This window comes from Podarcis vaucheri, assembly GCF_965113315.1.
Source record: "Podarcis vaucheri genome assembly, chromosome: 2".
Taxonomy (NCBI): Eukaryota; Metazoa; Chordata; class Lepidosauria; order Squamata; family Lacertidae; genus Podarcis; species Podarcis vaucheri.
The window spans coordinates 54,486,277-54,507,081 of NC_138760.1; the positions used below are offsets into that span (position 1 = coordinate 54,486,277).

Genomic DNA, 20,805 nt, shown 5'->3' on the forward strand with positions numbered 1-20,805 from the left:
AATATCAATCAAATGGGGCAATTTCAAAGCTGTAGTTAAATTGTTAATTTACTGTTACCAAAAGACAACTCAAGTTGATGATAACTACATATTCATGCTGTTGAATCCAAAGGGCTGTGAGATGAAGGGAAATAGCCACTACTCCTGTTCTGCAAGCTCATTTGCACAAAAGTTTGCACAGAGCCATAAAATATATTGCAGTTCATGAGTCACAACCTCTTCTGCAAGCAGGAAAACATGCCTGGTTTTATTATATTTTTTATTGCATAACTCTCTAGCACTGGCAGTGGTGGGTCTCAAATTTTAGTGGCACCCTGTGCGATGCCAAGATTTGGTGCCCCCCCACCTCTTGCCTTCCATTCTCCATCATAGTTGTCACATACGCACACCAGAACCCCTGAGACTGGTGCAAATCAGTTGCACTCCCCTAAATCTGCCTCTGGCAAAGGCTTCCTCAACCTTCCACTCAGCTTGCTTAATTTTTCAACTGTACATGCTCAATCTGTCCTCTGAAATCAACAGGGATTAAAAGTTTATTGGTTGGATCATGCCCAATAACTTTAAGAGCATTAAGATGCTAACTTGCAAGCAAAACAAAAATCCTTCCAAGTTTTTCAGAAGTTACAGTACAACCCTATTCATGGCTATACAGAAGTTGAGACTGGTTGAATTCAGTGTGTCTCATAGGATTTAAGCCTTAGTAACATTTGTAGGGCGGGGGGTGGGATGCATGTATCAGAAAGGAGATTCCTCACAAAAAAGGTCAATTTTGAATAGATTAGGTGAAAACAAGTGCCCCAATCTGAAAAATATAGTGGATTTCTATAAACCTTTGCAGCCAGATCTCAGCCCTGATGTGAGAAAATCTGTGAGTGCCCAGCTCCTGAGAATAGAAGCATTACGGATTGCTATTATTAAACCATGATTAAAAAAAAATGATCATTGTCAGAAACCTATCAAAGTGATGAGAGTCAGAAGTGATTATCCAGTTGCCAGTGTGATTGATGTGATAAAGCTTGTGGTTTGTTTGTTTTTTAAAGACTAAATGTTATTCAAAAAATGTAATTAGCATTTCCGTTCTCACTGGGAGGGATTTTCCCTTATCCATTCTTAATACGTCACATGAAATGTGGTCTTTGGAAATCATACTCTTATCATGATGAAGGATGTGCCCAGAAGAATATATATATGCCAGAACTTTGCAGAGTTTCATGTGTTCATTGTCTGGGTTTAGTACTAACCGACAGTGTACATACCACTATGAAGACGACACACGCCTTCACCCTCTTCAGCTTCCTTGCATTTTGCTTCTTCTTCTCAGGTGAGTAGCCTTTAATTCTATTCCCTGATGGTTGTGGTACCTTCTGGCCTCTTTTTATTAGCTCAGGGCCATGGATTCCATTAGATACATTTCTGTGTAGCTTTAGACCAGGAGGTGACCTGCCAGACCCTCAAGGCTTTTAGAACTCTGAGCACAAGTAGCAGGTTTGGGGACATAGCCCTAGAGAAGCCGGGAGCACCTGCAGCTACAATTGTGATTTGCAGAAAGGTCTCCTCCTGCTGTTAATGGCTGGGCGCTCCTGACACTTTGAACAATCTGTGGGAGGAGAGGGGCAATTAAAGCAGTTCCTCTGAGCTCAGGTACTGTGACATGTGGGCTGGCGTTCAAGAAAAGTTATTTAGACATTTTGCAGGTTCCATCTGAAAAAGCTCACTTCCCTTCCACCTTCTCTGAGCTCATCAATTTCTATCATTCACCTGCCCCCCCCATCCCCAAGAGGGAATGAAATGCATCATCCTTCAGAAAAAGGGCAGGAATAGGATGTTGATTTGCATTTGCTGGTTTATATGTATAGATGCACATTTAGCAATAAGAACTTAATGTGCCTATTTCAGTGGGAAGACAATGCATTGTATCATTTCAGGGAAGGCTGTGACCAGGTGATAGGTGTGCCTGCTCAGTTTCCTCCCCAGCTGCTAAGCATTGATGGGCAATGCAAAGGCCTTTACTCTCCCTTCTTTATCATCAGTTCAGTCCTGAACCAGACAGCACTTTGACGAAAAGACTGTTTCTAACACAAGGCTATGGCAGCCCTTCACATACAGGGCTGTCTTCCTTGCTAGATTCCTCAAGAAGAAGGAAAAGCCTTTCATTGAGAAAGGCGATAACAAGTTCTCCTTTGGGGGACTACAAATCCCATGATGTCTAGTGGGAAATGAGTCACAATTTGTTATTTCCAAACTATAGGGAAGCTGTAGGGGTAACCCCAGATGAATGGTAGGAAAATGGGACAAGGATGGGTCCTACACAGCCTCTCTGCAGTTTGAACTTACATTCTGTGTATCATTTCCCACCATACATGATGGGACTAGTAGCAAGCAGCAATGAGCACAAGCTCAGCTTGCACTTCCCCATTGTCAATCACTGAGTGGAGTGCACGAGATTCCCTTATATAACATGTTTGATCTACCAAAGTTAATCAATTATTGAAATATTGACAGCAGGGGCTATAAAATAAGCAGAGAGAGAGAGAGAACAAAAATGAATTCCACACATCCCTTATGTACTGCAGCAAATGTACCTTTGGATCTATGGATCTATGAATCTAGTTTTTTGAGTTAATGCCTATAACTCCATTTTATATAGAAATATGTTACATGAACTGTATTTCCATTCTAGGGATTTCTGGTGATCATGGACAGAAGGTTAGTGCCAACCATTTTTAAAATTAAGGTTCATATTTGCTCAAAGCTCATTTAGGAAGCCCTTGGAGACTACTGACCCTTCCTCTTCTGTTCTTTCATATGCACACAGATCCTGATCCCATCTAACAATGGGCTGCTTTGCATATTCTAGTCCTAATCAGACTGTTGGTGATGAGACCAATAATTAAAGATTATTTTGGAAAAGCAAAAGAAAGGAACAGGGAAGCTAGATTCATTCCTGCACCTCACCTCCCCCCCCCCCAATCCCCCTGTTAATGCTTAGGCCAATGATTTGGTCTGAGTTACTGGCAGTAATACTTCTGCTGCCCACAATGTCCTGGAAGACAGCTCACCTGGGCATTTTGTGCTCCACTGCTTTCTTTTCCTTAGGGAGCACAAGAGATTACTGCTAGACACCTGCTTTCCATTCTGCGACTGTTTCTTGAACCTCTTTGTAAAGGTAAAGGTAAAGGGACCCCTGACAGTTAGGTCCAGTCACGGACAATTCTGGGGTTGCGGCGCTCATCTTGCTTATTGGCCAAGAGAGTCGGCGTACAGCTTCCGGGTCATGTGGCCAGCATGACTAAGCCACTTCTGGCAAACCAGAGCAGCACACAGAAACACCGTATACCTTCCTGCCAGAGCGGTACCTATTTATCTACTTGCACTTTGATGTGCTTTCGAACTGCTAGGTTTGCAGGAGCAGGGACCGAGCAACGGGAGCTCACCCCGTCGCGGGGATTTGAACTGCTGACCTTCTGATCGGCAAATCCTAGGCTCTGTGGTTTAACCCACAGCGCCACCCACATCCCTTTCCTGGCTCAGTAGATTTACCCTAATTAAACTGGGGTCTGCAACTTTAGACCGCTTCTGAAACACTCCAGGGGCCTTGCTCATTTGCACTCTCACCATTGGCTTGCTCTTTTATGCTCACTCTTTTGACAGCAATGAACCATCTTTCCATGCTCAAAAAGGAGAGGTTGCACAATATTTTAAGGGGAAGATGAAGATGTGTACAACAACAGACTGTGCTGGTTTGCAGGAAGGTTTCACAGCAGAGGAATAGGCATACTGAAATATAATAAACATATTTATCAATGTGAAATAATACTTATAATGCCTTCGGCAGGATGAATGCATCGAGTTTCCCAAACCAGAGAAAGGTGGCCAGATTTTCTGCACAGATGATTATAAACCTGTCTGTGGCACTAATGGTGTGACTTACCCTAACAGATGCGCACTCTGCGCAGACCAGTGAGTAAATCTTCACACAGCTGTTTCTACCATTTCTTTGATGAAACATGTCATTTGATTCATTTTTTATTTTTATTTTTATATAACAGTGCCAATTTATTTTTAGGGCAGCGGGAGTTCACGTTCATATAAAACATGATGGAAAATGTGAAGGAAAGGTAATCACTACTAATAGGTTACTTTTTAACAGCAGTGATACTGTTGCAATAAAGAACACAGGACTGTATATTTCTCCAACCTGTGTGCAAAACTGCAATCTGTGGAGAACTGGAATCCCATATTATCTCAGTCATGTGCTTAAAAAAAAATCCCACCCTGCCATCACATTTTATCTGTTCCCGCATGGCCAGCAATTTTAGGCAAATGCTCCCCTCTGCTCTGTATTACAGCCATTGGGTGCCTTGAGCCCCTTTCTCTCCTGTTCCTGGTGTTCCTCCCTTTTGCAGCTTCCAAATCATGGCTGCATCTGCATTGTGTTCCGTGTATGTGCATTGTTTCAGCCATATGTTTGAGAAAGAGATATTCCATACGTCACACCTTTGATTCCAAAGACAGGACCCTGCTGAACTGTGCAGAATTTAATGGGCTTGGGAAACTCGCTGCATTCTGCAGCAACAAATTAAATGTTCCAAGTTAAGTGACTGAATAACTGAAAGAGGACTACGTATTGTGTTTAATTCCTTTGATGGTTACGTAAATTACTTTGGCAAGGACCGAGCTTCATCATAGTCTGTACTGTTAGTTCCAGATATTTGTTTGTGATAAGGAAGAGTAGCAGATTGTTGTTCCGGCTTCCGTCACATCTTGCAAATTCAGAAGTAGGCAGGATGCACACAGCCTAGAAAATGGCCATTTCTGCACCAAGAAGTGTTTGTTAAAGGGACCTGTAACACAGCCAGCTTTCAAATGACAAAACCTTGGGAAAGGTTCTTGGAAGCTTGGGCTTGGGGTGGGCTGCTTCCTTGCCATCTTGGGACTGTAACCAGATGCAGATTGCATAGCTCTCCAGAAGCCAACTTTCTCCCCCACGCCCCTTCCCTGGCTCTGTTTACCATCCAGCCTGGCGAAAAGTTCTGGACAACTTGAAAGCTTGCACATTTTGGTGGCATTTTGGTGCTGCCTTAACATGGGCTTTGGCGGTGTTCTTATGAGCCAAGATAGCTACCCTTATTTTTGATGCCAAGACGGTCTAAGACAGCCCTTCTAGCCGACATGCCGACACACAACAACACTATCTCATTTCCTCCACTGAGTCCCAGCGAGTCTGCTGAAATCCTGAGCAGGTGTCAGCAGGCTGTTTTGGGATGGAGAAAGGAAAAGAAGTTGAGGCTTACTCCAGTTCAATTGGAGGTAACTGTGGGTGGATAAATCTGATTTGGATGAAGGGGACAACTGGAGTTGCATGTGGGCGCACCCCACCCCTGTAAAAGATTGGGCATTCTTCAGGTCTTCTGTACTCCTGTACTAGAAGTACAGTACAGGTTTTCTGTTGCTACCTACCAGGGACGCTTTCACAGTAGATTTCTTGCATCAACAGCAGCACCTTAGAGCTCCCTTTCAGACCTATGATTCCAGGATTTGATGACTTAATTCCATGTGCTGCTTTGCTTCAAAAAACAGATGAAATAGGCATGCCCTCTTGTATTGATGTATAAAGCACCACAGTACAAACCTCTGGCAATGAATGGATATTTTCAGAATATTTTCTGTTTGCTCTTTCTTATAGAATGCTATCATGAGCTTCATTTAAATAGTAGCACTTAAAAAAAAAATATCCAAGGGTTTCTTGAGTTCCAACCAACTAAATATGAGATCAAGAAAAGGATGAGGAAAGTATCTGGCACTTTCCATAACAGCAGTCAGTGGATAAGTTGTTCTTCCTTCGAAGCAATATACTAATATCAGTAGTGCATGTACAATTTTCTTTCTTTACATGTATCATTGATATTAGTATACTGAATTAATATTTGGGTTTGTTAATAGTATTTTGAATGGCATGCTGCTTTGTTAATGTATTACTGGGTGACTGACAATGGCCTTTGGCTGAGGAATAAAGATGTGTTATTTGTAAAGATTGCGTTCAATCACTAAGTGCTTTGCTACTATTTCCTTAGCCGGATGTCTGCAGTAAGTTCCCCCAACAAGAGAAGGGCAAACCAACTCTGTGTACCAAAGAATACCGTCCCGTCTGTGGTACCAATGGCGTCACTTATGCAAACTTATGTCTCTTCTGTGCCGCAAAGAGGTCAGTGACTTTCCCAACTTTTTGTCAGGTGCTGAAATGACAGGTTCTCTAATGTGGAGCATGTATTGTAGGCATAATGCCACAGGCTCATTCCATGCACAAATATTCTGAGCACATGAGATACTTACCATCTGTAATGAATATAGGGGTTGCTCGTGTGTAAGTTGCCGCCACTCCTGGCTATGTTGCCTTGTTAAACCTTTTTCTGTCTGGACAGCCCTTCACTTCGTGGCTGCCTCAGTCGCTAGCAGAATCCGTCAGTGGGCGTTTCTTAAACCTTTTCCAGCATAAAAGCTGTTTGACGCCAAGTCTCCTCCTACTCTCCCTGCGCGGAAGTCTTCTGCGCAGGGAGGGTGTGGGTAGCGGAGGACCCGTGCTATCCCCGCTGGTGTCCAGCGAGGAGTCCTGGAGCCCTCTCGCCGATTCCCCCATCTGCCCCCCTTTATCACTGGTATTGCGTTGATTTCCTTCCCCAGTTAACGAGCTGCCTTTCTCCCTGCTGGGTCCCTCTCCAGCATTACTTGGGAGCCTCCCTCTGCCTCTGGCTCCGATGTCAGTTCCCTGACACCATCCTATCTGTGGAGTTACTTATCCAAACAAGTGGGTTTTCTGGGCAGCAATGAGGCCAGTAAATTTTTCAATCGATGGAGCTCTAATGGCAGATCTCTCATTGTGTGCTGGGCATACAGTGCTGCAAGCCCCTTCCATGCATGAACATTACGAGGGTTTTTGTTATGGGCTGGTGGCTCTAAGCATTTGTTTGTTTGTTTGTTTGTTTGTTTGTTTGTTTGTTTTAGGGACAGTGAAGTTCCTCTTGACATAAAGCATGAAGGAGAATGTAAGGTAAAGATGAATTCTGGATTTACAGATCATTGGGCAGGATTCACTTAATGAACCTTGTCAGCTTGTGCAACAGTATTCCCTCCTCCCTCCTCTTGCGCCCCCTTAAACTGGCTGCACAGAGGTTTGGGAGAACCCCAAGAATAGCATGTGGGGGGGAACAAGGGGGGATGATTCCATTTGGCAGACTTGCACAGACAGAACGTTCATAATAGTGCAGCGTTGAATGCCGCCCAAAGGTTTTAAATATTCTTAATTGTGTTATTATTACCTACTCAAGTGCCATACGGTAAGCTTCTGTTATTGTGGAGGGGGGAGGGAATATTCCATTCTCCAATTTCTTTTATTTCTTATCCGGTATTGTTTTAATCTATGCTGACACTTCCAACCTCCTTTAAATAAAATTCTTTTCCTGACCTTGGCTTTCTTCTGGCACTGTTTTCTATATACCTCTGGATTGACCCCCTCTTTCACTTGGGTCAGCAACTGACTGTTTGACTAAACAAAGTTCTTCCAGTTAGTTTTTACACAGCTGCAGAGCTTGCGTTAATTTAATTAATATAAAAAGTCATTAATACCGTTTTTCAAAGTTTAGCCACACTAACCAGATATCTAAATACGTCAATGTTCTGTGGAAGTTCTGCCGCCAGGTCAACCCAAATATCAGGCTTTCTCTCTCTTTTTTTTAATAATTTTTTATTGAGTTTTCACATTTTACATTGACATCACAAACACACAGAGACAATTTCAAAACCTGCATAATTTCAAAACCTTACTTTCTTAACCCCATTCTCTGACTTCCCCGCACCACCCCTTCATACATCCTAATTCCAATAGTTGGCTGAGCAAGTTCTTACTCTCATCTTCAAAATATTATTATAGTCTTTTTTTTTACTTGATTCTTCTTAATTAACCAATTTTAACTTATACATCAATTCTAATCTTAACATCCTTTTCTAAGGTCGACCTAAGTTCCCTTCCACAAATTTCCCAATTTTAAATATTAGTTACTAGACACACTAAACTTAAACATCATAAAATTCTCCTCCTTTTGGATTCAAAAACTCTCACCCCCCCCCTCTTTCCTGGTTACAATCCCTCAAAACAAAAAAATGTCCACAATATCAGTTCTTAGCCTGGATTTCTCACGTCCGAGGCCTTCAAGTCCCCATCAGTCCCTCTCCGCCGATTTTGTTGATAGTCCTTTATGTTGGTCATCAGGTCTCGAAGGAGCTCTTTCCCAATAGGATCCAAGTTTCTTCCAACCAGTCCTCCATATTCCAAAAGGGAGCCCCAATCATATTTCTTGCTTCTTTTAAGTCCCCATGATCCAAATGTCCCAAAGGCTTCCCCTTTCATCTCCATAAAGGGATCACTCCCTACTTCATACTCAATTTCAGTCCAAATTCTCATCATCCGAATCTTATTTTCTTTGTAATCCACAATTTCCTTGTTTTCTTTATATTCCACAATTGTAGGCTTCTGGTTGGCCCTTTCCACCAGCAATATTTCCGCTCCTTCTTCCTCTAGTTCTGAAAGTATCTCTTCTGGTTCAGCTGCAGAGTTGTTTTTTGTCAAGTCCTTAACAAAGTCAGCAGGATTATTTACTTTAGAATTCAAGGTCGCAAGTTTTGTAGCCATAGCTGTGTTCTAGTCTTGTAACATTCCCACGAGAAAGAACATTTTTTCTAACTCTGCTTGTAATTTTCCATCTGCAGCCATTGTAATGTCTCAGAATCCCCCCTAGAGGGATTCTGGTTACTTAGTATTCCTTCTCCAACAGTCAGTAACTTTATTTATTTTTTTCTTCTTTGTTTCCAGCAGCTTAAGATCAAATGTAACTCATCCAGTCTCAAAGATAGTAAATAACAAATTTTTCTAGCTTTAAAAGCTCGTTTGACAGCTCTTTTGACAGCTGTCAAACTTTTTGTGTATCTCAGCAGGCTCACTCACGGATCGCTCCCGGATCCGGGGGGGGGGGGTTCACATCAACTTTTAAAATTCTGTTCTCATCCTCCAGCACAAAACTTCTAATGCCAATTGTGAAATTAATAACTTTTGTCTCACAAAGAGATAGATAGTCTCTCCACCTTAGTTATCCAATTCTTGCTTTAAATATCTGCAGAAAGGGGGAGCGCTCCCCCGATCATTCCAAATTCAAGAAAAAAGAGATTTTTAAATCCAAATTCCTTACTACTCACGGGTTCTTTCTTTTTTAGTCCAAATGTTCAAGGAAAAAAGTCAGCGCTCTCCGGCCATGGCTCGCGGCTTCACTCCACCGAAGTAGCGGTCTACTCACAGCATCGCGCCGCTCTCTGCACCCTCTCCAAAGCCTTTAAAAAGGCTTCTTTGTGGGTCGGGGGGCGCAAATGGTGTCCGCCGAGTCACCAGGTCCACAGGCTTCCGTGCCTGTGGTTTCTGAGGGTCCCCGCATCGCCGCCGCGGCAGGACCCGTCCTCAGTAGAGCCGATTCCCTCCGGAGCTCGGAGGGAATCCGCCATTGACCGATCGCGCTAACCCGGAACTCCAAATATCAGGCTTTCTCACTGGGGGGAAGGAACACTGTTACCCACGCCCGTGGTCTCCTTCCCAAACCTCTTGGTCCGCTTTTGGGATACCTTTTCCATGCCACAGCAAATTCTTCTAGGTTCTGGAAGCCCTCCTGAACCTTCTGAGGGGTTATGAAGCCTTACAACCCCCATTTTCACCCCTTCGGTAAGTGTGCATCTCGTGGAGCCCAAGAAACGTGCATCTGGAGTCAAACTGTGGCAAACCCAGAAGCCTTAGAGTTGGCCTTAGAGCTCAAAACCCTCAGTATCTGGCACTTTCCATAATAGCAGTCAGTGGGTATGTTGTTCTTCCTTCAAAGCAATATACTAATATCAGTAGTGCATGTACAATTTTCTTTGTTTACATGTCTTGTTGATATTAGTATACTGAATTAATATTTGGGTTTGTTAATAGTATTTTGAATGGCATGCTGCTTTGTTATTGTACTACTGGGTGACTGACAATGGCCTTTGGCTGAGGAATAAAGATGTGTTATTTGTAAAGATTGTGTTCAATCACTAAGTGCTTTGCTACTATTTCCTTAGCCGGATGTCTGCAGTAAGTTCCCCCAACAAGAGAAGGGCAAACCAACTGTGTGTACCAAGGAATACCGTCCTGTCTGTGGTACCAATGGCGTCACTTATGCAAACTTATGTTTCTTCTGTGCAGCAAAGAGGTCAGTGACTTTCCCAACTTTTTGTCAGGTGCTGAAATGACAGATCCTCCAATGTGGAGCATGTATTATAGGCATAATGCCACAGGCTCATTCCATGCACAAATATTCTGAGCACATGAATATTCTGTTTGTTTGTTTTAGGGACAGTGAAGTTCCTCTTGACATAAAGCATGAAGGAGAATGTAAGGTAAAGATGAATTCTGGATTTACAGATCATTGGGCAGGATTCACTTAATGAACCTTGTCAGCTTGTGCAACAGTATTCCCTCCCCCCTCCTCTTGCGCCCCCTTAAATTGGCTCCACAGAGGTTTGGGAGAACCCCAAGAATAGCATGTGGGGGGGGAACAAGGGGGGATGATTCCATTTGGCAGACTTGCACAGACAGAACGTTCATAATAGTGCAGCGCTGAATGCCGCCCAAAGGTACTCTTAATTGTGCTATTATTAATTACTCAAGTGCCATACAGGTATTTAGACAGATTTTATACTGGGAACATGAGCAAAGGCCACCTCCAACAGTATGCATTCTTTCACAGGATGTGTGCAGTAAATTCCCAGAGCCACCTAAGGGCCAGGCTCCTAAATGTACATTGGAATGGAAACCTGTTTGTGGCAGTGACGGTCAGACATATGGCAACTTGTGTGCATTTTGCCATGCGAGAAGGTGAGTAGATCAAATAAAGGTCCTTCTGTAACAAAAAGTGGCCTGCGGGTTAGTGGAATCATTTTTCTAGTTCAAACTATGTACGAAATATGTATGAAATACGTACAAAATATGTACAAAACATGTAAGAAATTCAATTTTACATTAGAACTCTCAGAAGGAGGAGGGAGTTAACCCCTGGATGCATCTGAGAAGGATGCAATAAAAACATCCACTGTCAACACAACTGACCAGATCATGTATTTCATGTTGAAGTTCCACAAATTTATCTCATCTTTTTCAGACAAAGTGGAAACACTATCACAATAAGCCACAAGGGTCCGTGTAAGGAAAAGGTAAATCAACTGGCTTTATAATTCTCTGTGGCAACTTATGCTTTTCTTACTAAACACTTTATGCAAGAGGCTGAATTAGTACAGGAGAATTCAATGGAAATACAACCTTTTCCAAAAGGAAAATAGTAGTGAGAGTCTGGAGAGATCACACAGATGTGCATGATTTTGCAAGTGTGGCCCTGGAGATTAAGTAAGTATCTCCTTAATCCATTCCCATTTTAGCAAAATAATTTCCTATCCATTTCCACATATGATGCTGGCCATCACCTTCTTTGTAAATCATCATCTTTGGCCAATGCAATTCAGTGTATCAGGTTTATGATATGGAAACGTTTTGTTGTGAAGGGATGGATGTCTTTAGAATGCTCTGTCATGGCTTTGAAAAGACGAGCCTTTTTGCTTCTTCGTGGAATCTACTTGCTTCCTCACGGAAAATCAGGGGTTTATATTAAAATGTAGAATTCACAAATCTTGTGTTGCACATCATGAACCTTTTCATGTTAATAAGGGATGTTTGGGGAAACATTCTGTATTTGGTTTCACAGGATGAGTGCAGTAACTTCCCAGTTCCACCTAAGGGCAAGCCTGCTATATGCACATATGAATTAGCAGAAGTCTGTGGCAGTGATGGTGTGACATATCCAAACAAGTGTGCGTTTTGTGATGCCAAAAGGTGGGTATATTTCTGTTAACCAGTGTATGAAAATATTTTAATGTAAGTCACTTTGAGCTACTTGGTAAAAAAAATAAAATCTAATAAACAACAATAATAATAAAAACAACAACAACAAGAAAGTAATAAAGCTGTTGTTGGAAAGAAAGCATACAATTTATACATTTCAAAATGCCTAGCTATGAATTTAGTACATGAATATGCTGTTTTTCCTGGAGAAAAAAGGAAGACTTAGATTAATGCAAGCTAAATCACTGGGATTTACTTAAGGGGGAGGTCCTTGGTGCATCTAAGGATGCTCTAGGGAAAATAAGCATGTAGTGTAAAGGCCCTTGGGAAAGGGGGGAAACAGTATTTGAGTAAATGGGGCTATTTTTCCTCTTAAATTTTTAGACATTTCCTAGAGAAGGATCAAAAGGGAAACGGTTGGAAGATAAGTCCTTGGTACATCTGGGAACAATACACTGCAAACATCTCATGTCAATATTACTAACTGGACTGTGTAGTCTCCATGCCAAAAAAATTATCACTTTCTTTTTCAGGAAAAGTGGCGGCAAACTAACGATAAAGCATGCAGGGCCCTGTGAGGAACAGGGGCAAAAGGTGAATCCACTTGCTAACATAATTTCCTGATGTGGGATAATGCTCCTCAGTACCCCTTCCAAATGTAATCTCCTAGGCATTCAAGAAATAAAAACTTCCCCTTCAAAGAGGGTCTCAAAACACGACAAAATACATATTCACTTATTATGAATAATAAGCCTCAAGGAATTTGGCACATTCTAATCCTTAAAAAAAAAAGGGTATTCAACCATTATTCAGCCTCACATGCCTTCAAGTCATTTGGCTTTGAGTTGTTATCTGAATCCTTAGGACTGAAATGAAAACACCACTCTTTGCACTATGTCAAAAGCTCAGACAAGTGTTGCCACTTACAAAACACTTACACATTTGCAGATCCTCCAGTTTCTCCAGTTTTTGTGCCAACATAACACATGAACCTTGGTAGGCAATTGCATATAGAATCTTGCCTTACGGTGGTTAAATACCCAGACGATGAGGACGGTGGTCATGAAGCATGCTTTTCCCCTTTTTTCTTTTTTCAGGGGAGGAGCAAGCCTAGAGATTGCATGGTCCCACAAACCCTTCAAACTAATATTATTGTTCATTATAAAGCAGCTAACTAATTTGGTCCTGCTGTTTTCTCTGGGGAAACCTGTGGTTTAACATTGAATTGGAACAAATATCACCCTGCTCAGTCCCATGTCTAGAAGTCACGGGACAAACTGAGGAAATCTCAGACCAAAAAAGAAGTGTGAAGGAGCCCTCAGAGTGTGAGAGAAGAAAAGCAGGGTGAAAGGAAGAGGAAATAAGTGAGCTGAAGGCTCAGTCCCTGTTTTCCAAAGTACTATGTATCTGAAATCTCTTAACTTGGAACTGGAGGATAGGATGGGTTTATGTCTGGCCTGACCTCTCTGATATAACAATGCTAACATTTTATTTTATTTTCCCAGGGCGAATGAAAGAAGACTTAGTGGAAAGCAGCAAGAATTACTTTTAAACTGAAGAAAGATACTCTCTGCAAATATCTTTATTTTCTAGTTTAAAGAAAAGTTTTTCCTGATCTGCTAATAGAATAAACTCAAAGCAACTAAATTCTCTGCCTTTGTTTTGTTATCAACACTACCCTGAGAATGAATCATTCCACGAAGTTGTCATTTTTATGTATTCACCATTTACAGGATTTGTTCAAAAATTCTTGGTTCTAACTTTTTTAAAAAAAATATTTATAAAATATAGCAAAACAGCAGCACCTTTCTTCCATTAGCATTATCCGTTGACTTGAAATCAGAATCAAATACATACTTACAAGATTACCCCTTCAAAATGTCTATTAGAATGGGAACAGCATGATATGTCTATTAGAATGAGAGTCAACCAAGAGACACATTGGGCACTGTTCAAAGACTCCTTCAAAATGATTTTAAAGTCTCATTTAACTTAACAATATATATCTAACAATATCAATATTATCCTGTTCAGAGCAGCACTAGAGTACCATCAATTCCCAAAATACAAGTTACAGCTGAACAAACAATTAATGGCAACAGTAGCTAGAGCAAGTTGAGACTCCTTCAGCCCAGAGCAACAAAGAATTGCTACTCACTCACGTAAAATAATACAGCCACTTAACTCTTGGAAGCGGAGGGCAAAGAACTCATAGAATTGTACCTACCATTTCACCATGCTCTCACCATGAGGTTACAACTAAAAAAAGGGAGGAATTTCAGAATGGATGCATCCTCTGTGAATCCCACTCTGATTGGCAGGAAGGATCAAACAACAATAAAGGCTTGGCCTTCATCCAATTTCCAAACACACTATCTGCCAGCAGTAATCTCCCATCCCTGATACATTTGGGTGAAATAACCCTTCACTGGAAAAAAATCAAAGTCCAAAGGGAAGGACTTGGGGCTGCTCTTTGATAAGTCACATGCACTCTACTAACAGATCCATTAGGATTAAAAAGGCCTCTCTAGGGGCCTCGTGTTCCTGTTGTTATGCTCCTCCTTCTGCCACTTCTGCCTGATGGTGAAACATTTCCCCTTTCCCACTTTTTCTTTTTTGTTATTTTAATTGATCTAGAGAATTCTCATGATTTCATGATATGAAACAGTTCTGTTAAGAGGTTAACAATGCAGCCCTACAAATTCCCTTGTAGCTGTTTATTTAAACAAAAAAAAGGGGGGGAGACATCCTTCTTTGAAATTTGAACTTTTTGTCACAAATTCTGTACTGCAAAAGTGCAAGAGGGAGAAAAACCCCATAGTAAATCACTTCCAGCTTTATTGAGTGGGTAACGAGACAAGAGGGGGTACCACTTTCCAAGAGAGAATGTTAGCAACTCTGAAGGTTAATATTCCAAGGCAGCTCTCCTCGCATAATTTCTTGCCTTCCAGTACCACCCATAAGCCACTAATCAATCAAGTGCACTATCTTACCATTCAGTGAATTGGGACCAACTTACCTGACTAAGTATTCTTAGGTCCATACTTACATAGGTGTGATTCATGCAACCTCCCTGCCTTTTCTACACCAGTGACAGACCTTGGGGTCTCAAATTTCAGAGGTGCTCTGTGTGAAGCCAAAATTTGGTTACCCCCACCTCTCACCTTCCATCCCACATCATAGTTGTGACACCCCCTGTGACACTCCTGCAGGGGGTGAGGGTTTGGGGGGTGGGAGAAGAATCACAAAATGTCCAATTTGTGTACAGCCTACACTTGGGATGAATACCTTATTGTGTGCTGGAAAGAGGCATATGTACCCTCACTACACAAAGTGGTCCTTTCGTTTCTCATTGTTGCAATGAGAATTACTGCAAATTCTTTATTATAAGTTCCAGTTGTTATTTATCAATATAGTAATCTTTTGTGGCATTAACACAGGTTATCTCAAAACTGATAAACCATGACTGTTGACAAGACACCAGAGCTTTGAAGTGTCTGTGTGGGGAGGGGGGAATGTTCAAAATCCCATTATATAAAGCTATTGTCTTTGAAAAGCAGTAGTCTTCTTGCTGCCTTACGTCTGCCACAGGTGAAATAACGTAAGAGTGTTCATTGTTAGAGAGCATTGAGATAAACCATGTTTTGATTTAGGTAAAGGAATGTGATTGCTTCTATAGATATCAAGCACTATAAGTGTGCCCATGATTGCTGTCAATAAGTTCTTGGGCTGAGCAAACTGCTAGCTGAATCTTGAGAGAAAAGGACTGTCTTCATTAAGCATGAAGATAAAAATATCTGTGATTCTTTCCCTAGCAAACTGTTGCTTCCTTTTAGGTAAGTATACTCTCCAGCTCTCTGTAATCAAGGACCACTTTAAACATTTCTTTTTATCTAGATGAGGCAAAGAAAACAGGAAAATGGGTGTTTTACAATGGATTTTAAAATATATGTTTTTGCCACTTTGGGCAAAGTCATCAACAACTTGGAGTTCTCCAGAAGTTTTGGACTTCAACTTTGCTCAACCATACCCATCATAGCTGTGCTGGCTGGCGCTGATGGGAGTTGTAGTCCAAAGATTCTGGGCAGCACCAGGTTGGGGATGGATTTGGTAGCTGATACATTCTCTCTTCCTGGCGCCTGGAGCCATGATTAGGAAAATGGGGGTGGAGAAATATGTGCACTAATCTTCAGATTTGGGGGAGGTGGGTAAAGGAAAAAGTAATATATAAACTGGCACCAGGAACAATTGATGTATTTATTTCAAAATGCTATATTAGATAATGGGAGAAACCCATTGCATGCATGCGTCACCATACAAAATTGCATTGTAGTCTTGTATTGCAGTTCCCACTATGTATTGTACTGTGAGGTAATCCCCATTGTGGGAATTCGCTGGAGCAAATACAAGTTCAGATTGCAGTTAATTGCTCCAAGATCCTTATCGATGAAGTCTGAATCCAATATCATACAAATATTATCGGGCCTTTTTTTTTTTTACAAATGTGTATTTGTAGCTGTAGTAGTAGTAGTAACAGCAGCATCAATGTTACACCCCACAGCATCAAATCACATGCCACTTTACAAAGTGACATAGCAGAAAAATAAAAGAGGAATTCCTTGTCACAAGGAGCTTATAGTCTAAACTTTCACTTCAAATTTATCAGCAGAACATTTTCTTTGCCAGAGATATCATTTTTAAATTCTGTGAAATAAAATTTAATCATGCATTTACCACATTTGGATATTGTGTTTCTGTAAAAGGCAACGCATGGGAGAGCAGGGGGAAGAAATTCAAGTGCTGTCTCTTTTATAGCATTATGAAAAAAAGTTACATAACGGCCAAAACAGAGAACATTCTGGGATGAGAGGAAGGTCTCACCAGCTCACCTCTGAGATGACTGCTGATGGAGGCAGTTGGGTTGGCAGCAGCCTAAGAACAACTGGTTTCAGGGGCCTTTGGTGTCTCACTTTATCCTCAGGCCATGTACATACCATACATTTAAAGCGCCCCACCAAGGAATCCTGGGAACTGTAGTTTGGTAAGGGTGCTGGGAACTGTAGCTCTGTGAGGGGGTAAATTACAGTTCCCAGGATCTGGAGTTGTTGCTTTAAATGTATAGTGTGTATGCAGCCTCTGATGCAGCCAGATAAAGGGATTCTGGTTTTTTAAAAAATACAAGTCAATCTTTTAGAGCAACTGACCATATAAGACCACAGAGTATTCAGCATTTTTTAAAAGGGTCAGAAATGTGAAATGCCAAAGCTAATTTTCAACTTCTGGAAATTAGCCTTTCTTGTTGAAAACTCAAGAATGTAATAAAATACGGGAGATGATTGCCGGTACATAGGTGGTGATTGGTTGTCCTTAATACATTCTCAAATCATTTTACAGGATTGGTTGTTCTTAATACATTCTCAAATCATTTTACAGGTACCGGAACTGCAGATAAGGTCAGTTAACATGTTTGTGAATACCATATTTGTTTTTGTTTTGGAATCACGTGGTCTCTCATTCTGCATATCATGCTGTCATGAAAGAAATGTGTCTCAGAAACGAATAATGGAAACAGATTGCACCCAGAGAATATAGCTGTTCTTTAGGATACAGTAAAGTTCTGCCTCCTTTTAACTACCTGTGCGGCTGGAATGAATAGTTAGCATTGCACCCATTCATTACCTGCTTGTGCATTCAACATTATAGATTTTGACACATTAGGTGACTTAGCAGCTGATTAAAATTGCATATATACATATTTTGTGCAACAAACGGAACTGGGGCAAGAATGGATCTGAATGGAATACCCATTCAGCCATGTGGAGAGGGCAGAGTTGAAGGCTATGCAGACTTTTCTGAATAAAAAGACTCTCTCTGAGTCTAAAAGTGAGTAATAACCCAAGTCCTCTACCACCTCTCACAATAGTGTGCCCAGTTAGAGAAGACACAGCTGGAGAAAAGCTTCCTGTCCGTTTCCCTTTGCAAACTCATTTTACCTTTGTTTTTCAGCTCGACTGCAGAAAATACCTAAAAGGTAAACGTGCCCAGATAAGCTGTGATACGAAGTATGCACCAGTTTGTGGAACTGATGGTCTTACTTATGGCAGCGAATGTATGCTGTGTGCCATTATCAGGTGAATATCCAGATAATCTGTCCCCCACATAAGCTGGGAGAGTGATTTGTAATAGTAACAGGTGAATTTCTTTTCGGAGGCGGGGGAATAGACTCTGCCTGTCACTGCCCCATTACTCCATGATGTCATCAATGCTTCTGGTTAGTTTTCAGGATGCTGCTCTTCCACTTCAGTCTAAAATAGTGATTGCAATCCAACATTATGTCACAATAATGTTAGCATGTGTTGCAGTGGCAGACTTCCAAAATGTGAGATTACGTACCTCCATTCATCATCTTTATATTACCCCATCAATGAAGGAGAACCAATGAATCAATGGGGGGGAGGGGGAGGTATGATCTTAAGTATCTGCCTTTGAACGCTTCATCTCCATGTTAAAAATATTTACTAATTCCAGGCTCTCTCTTTCTAGGTGTGGAAAGCTTGTAGATCTGGCATATGAAGGAAAATGTGTAAATATCATGTTTCATTCACTTGAAACCAAATCATTTCTTTGAAAGTGAACCTAATATTTCTAGTCGTACACTTGCATGTGACAATTCATTCAAATAACAGCTGAATGCAGGGTGCAAATACATTGCACCTCAGATGTATACATGTGTGTAGCTCTGATAATGCAGATTTGATCCACAGTTTAATTAATGGGTTGATCAATTGTTTGATTTCTGCTATCTCTTTGCAAGTGTCTTGACTTTTAGAAGACCTCTGAAGGCAGCCATGTTTAGGAAGGTTTTTAATGTTTGATGTTATATTGTTTTGTTATTATTATTATTCATATTCTTCTGGGAGCCGACCAGAGTGGCTGGGTAAACCCAGCCAGATGGGTGGCAGTAGAAATAATAAATTGTTATTATTATTATTATTATTATTATTATTATTATTATTGATCTGCTCTTTTTCATGGGGAAATATGATAGGTTTCTCTTAATGCTTTATATACATACAACTTATATGAATAATTGCAGCAAAATGTCCTGCTAATGAACAGTTGTATTGGGAAACATTCTCTGCTTGGTTTCACAGGATGAATGCAGCGATTTTCTAGAACCAATGAAGGGCTACCCTCCCAAGTGCACAGCAGATCATGGATCTGTCTGTGGCAGTGATGGTGTGACGTACCCAAACAAGTGCGCTTTTTGTATTGCCAAAAAGTGAGTTGATAACATACCTGGGAGTGAAGTTCTGGAGCACAAAGTTGAGTACTGCCTTAGGTGCTGCTTGAGAAATATACAGAACATGAAAACATATATATTCTGTGATGCCAGGAAGTCAATGACTTTAGACATTTTTTATTTATTTTTTATCTCAAGGTACCAAAATGGTAGATCCTCCTGAATGGGACACCATGGGTTTTTCCTTTTTATGAAGATGTTGTTTTACTCTGAGAAGGCAATGCACAGTATTATTTATTAGCATGTTTTGATTTGTTTATAGGAAATGCGGATGTCCTCTGGAGATAAAATATCCTGGAAAATGCCAAATACAGGCAAGGCAATTTTGATTACATGGAATATTTGTTCTGATTCTATTTGTTTTTTAAAAAAAGTTATTTTCATATTTGTATGTATACATATATAAAAATCGTGATATTCCAGAATTTTCACAAAGTTTATTGGAAATAAAGAGAAAGAAAAGAAGGCCATGGTAATCCCCATTTTATAAGCAATTTTTCAGAACCAAGTAAACAATATTTGGGAGTCTATCTAGCTCATTGGTCCATTGACTCACCCTCTCCCTATTCAGTGGAGTGAAGACTATACCATTTTTCTGATTTTCTGGAGTGATATACAGATGCTGTGATTAAAACTAGATGGATCCCAAGTTGGTCAACTTCATCTCACCACCCACTTGTGTAGGTATCCCTCATCCCTCCCTTGGGAGAGACAGCCTGCTAACACTGGGCTTTGTCCCATACCCAGAAACAGGTTGCTAACAACAGAGGAAGGAAACAAGTCAGAGCTTTAGAAAAGATGGAGCTGGTCACTATTCTACAGAAATCCTGCCCAGTATCAGAATGGTGCTTTATATCATTCCAATCAACCTAAAGGATTTAACAAGGGGCAACTCATGAAATAAAAGGAGGAGAAGGAGCAGATACCCTGTTGTAATTTTATTTATCAATGAAAAAATACACTTGCTTAATATACAGTGGAACCTCGGGTTATGTACCATCCTCCTTATGAATCCTTTGGGTAATGAGCTCCGCTAACCCAGAAGCAGGTGTTCCTGGTAGCGAACTTTGCCCTGGGATGCGAGCGGAAGTCGCATGGTGGCAGTGTGGCAGCAGCGGGAGGCTCCATTAGTGAAAGCGTGCCTCAAGTTAAGAACGATTTCAGGTTAAGAGCAGACTTCTGGAACGAATTAAGTTTGTAACCGGAGGTACCACTGTACTAATAAAAAGGCACTTATAAAGCACATTTACATTCTATTTCAAATAATAGGTTAATATTTTTTCCAATGGTTTTCTTTTAGCCACATGTCTGCAGTAAATACCCAGAAACAGTGAAGTGTGATGACGAGGACAGTCCTGTCTGCTCCAGCACAGGAGTGACATATACTAACAAATGCCTCTTCTGTGTAGCATGGAGGTTAGTGGGTTTAGTTTAATGCAACAACTACAAGAATGGGGAAGTACCTGATGTGAGGCTATATCATCCATCTAGTTCAAGCTGACTCTACACCAGTGGTTCCCCAAATTTTTTTGGCCATGCCCCACTTAAG

The 20,805-nt window shown here is 41.0% G+C and overlaps 1 protein-coding gene across 1 annotated transcript; it reads left to right on the forward strand.

Annotated features, from left to right (window-relative positions):
* Positions 1 to 1,122: 1,122 nt before the first annotated feature.
* Positions 1,123 to 13,596, forward strand: LOC309525585 (ovomucoid-like; the record flags this gene model as incomplete). The annotated part of the gene is made up of 11 exons (XM_082210932.1): positions 1,123 to 1,321; positions 2,681 to 2,706; positions 3,836 to 3,960; positions 4,067 to 4,118; positions 10,141 to 10,271; positions 10,413 to 10,458; positions 10,809 to 10,936; positions 11,220 to 11,271; positions 11,817 to 11,944; positions 12,487 to 12,547; positions 13,459 to 13,596. 11 exons carry the CDS (start codon positions 1,123 to 1,125, stop codon positions 13,465 to 13,467), a joined length of 957 nt encoding a protein of 318 aa, XP_082067058.1. The 3' UTR covers positions 13,468 to 13,596.
* Positions 13,597 to 20,805: the final 7,209 nt, after the last annotated feature.